This window comes from Penaeus monodon, chromosome 20 (assembly GCF_015228065.2).
Source record: "Penaeus monodon isolate SGIC_2016 chromosome 20, NSTDA_Pmon_1, whole genome shotgun sequence".
NCBI lineage: Eukaryota > Metazoa > Arthropoda > Malacostraca > Decapoda > Penaeidae > Penaeus > Penaeus monodon.
The window spans coordinates 18326314-18326874 of NC_051405.1; the positions used below are offsets into that span (position 1 = coordinate 18326314).

General features: G+C 31.2%; 1 protein-coding gene across 1 annotated transcript in view; it reads right to left on the minus strand.

Moving 5' to 3' along the window:
* LOC119585673 (cell division cycle protein 16 homolog) overlaps window positions 1-561 on the minus strand; it is a gene marked incomplete in the record, with an annotated part of 8144 nt that overhangs the window by 5988 nt on the left and 1595 nt on the right. Inside the window, 1 exon segment of the mRNA XM_037934349.1 lies at window positions 49-201. Within this exon segment, the coding sequence (XP_037790277.1) occupies window positions 49-201 (153 nt within the window).

The window sequence follows — 561 nt, forward strand, 5'->3', positions numbered from 1 at the left end:
ATCTCCCTTTCAAACATATGAAAAAACAAATTATGAGGAATTTAATACCCTTGTGAGTTTGTGGCTGTTGATTAGCAAAATAGCTCGATGATACTGCTTGGTGAGGTAGTAACTTTGTGCTAACCAGTACACATCTGCAGGAGATCCATTGCTCAGGCTAACTACTTTGTCTGCCCAGAACACTGCCGCCTTGTAGTGGTGCTGTAATATAAAATTTTCCTTTAGGTTTGACAAAGTAATCTAGTGTCATGTAATTATAAATATATATTTTGAATACCTTACTTTCATAAATTCAAGACCATAACAGATCTACAGTAACCAAAACTATGGGAAATTGAAAATTTCTGTGCAAATGTTGACTAAAAGTAGACACAGATTCAATACACAGAGAATTTTAGGTCCTTTATTACATATTTAATAAATTAAATAAAGTGGCTAAAAATACATTTTACATATAATATTATCATGGATATATTACTGTTTATCCACAAGAAATTTTATGTAGTCCTGAGAGCTACTTTTTGGTAATACAAAATGTTGTCTTAAGAAATTGAACATATG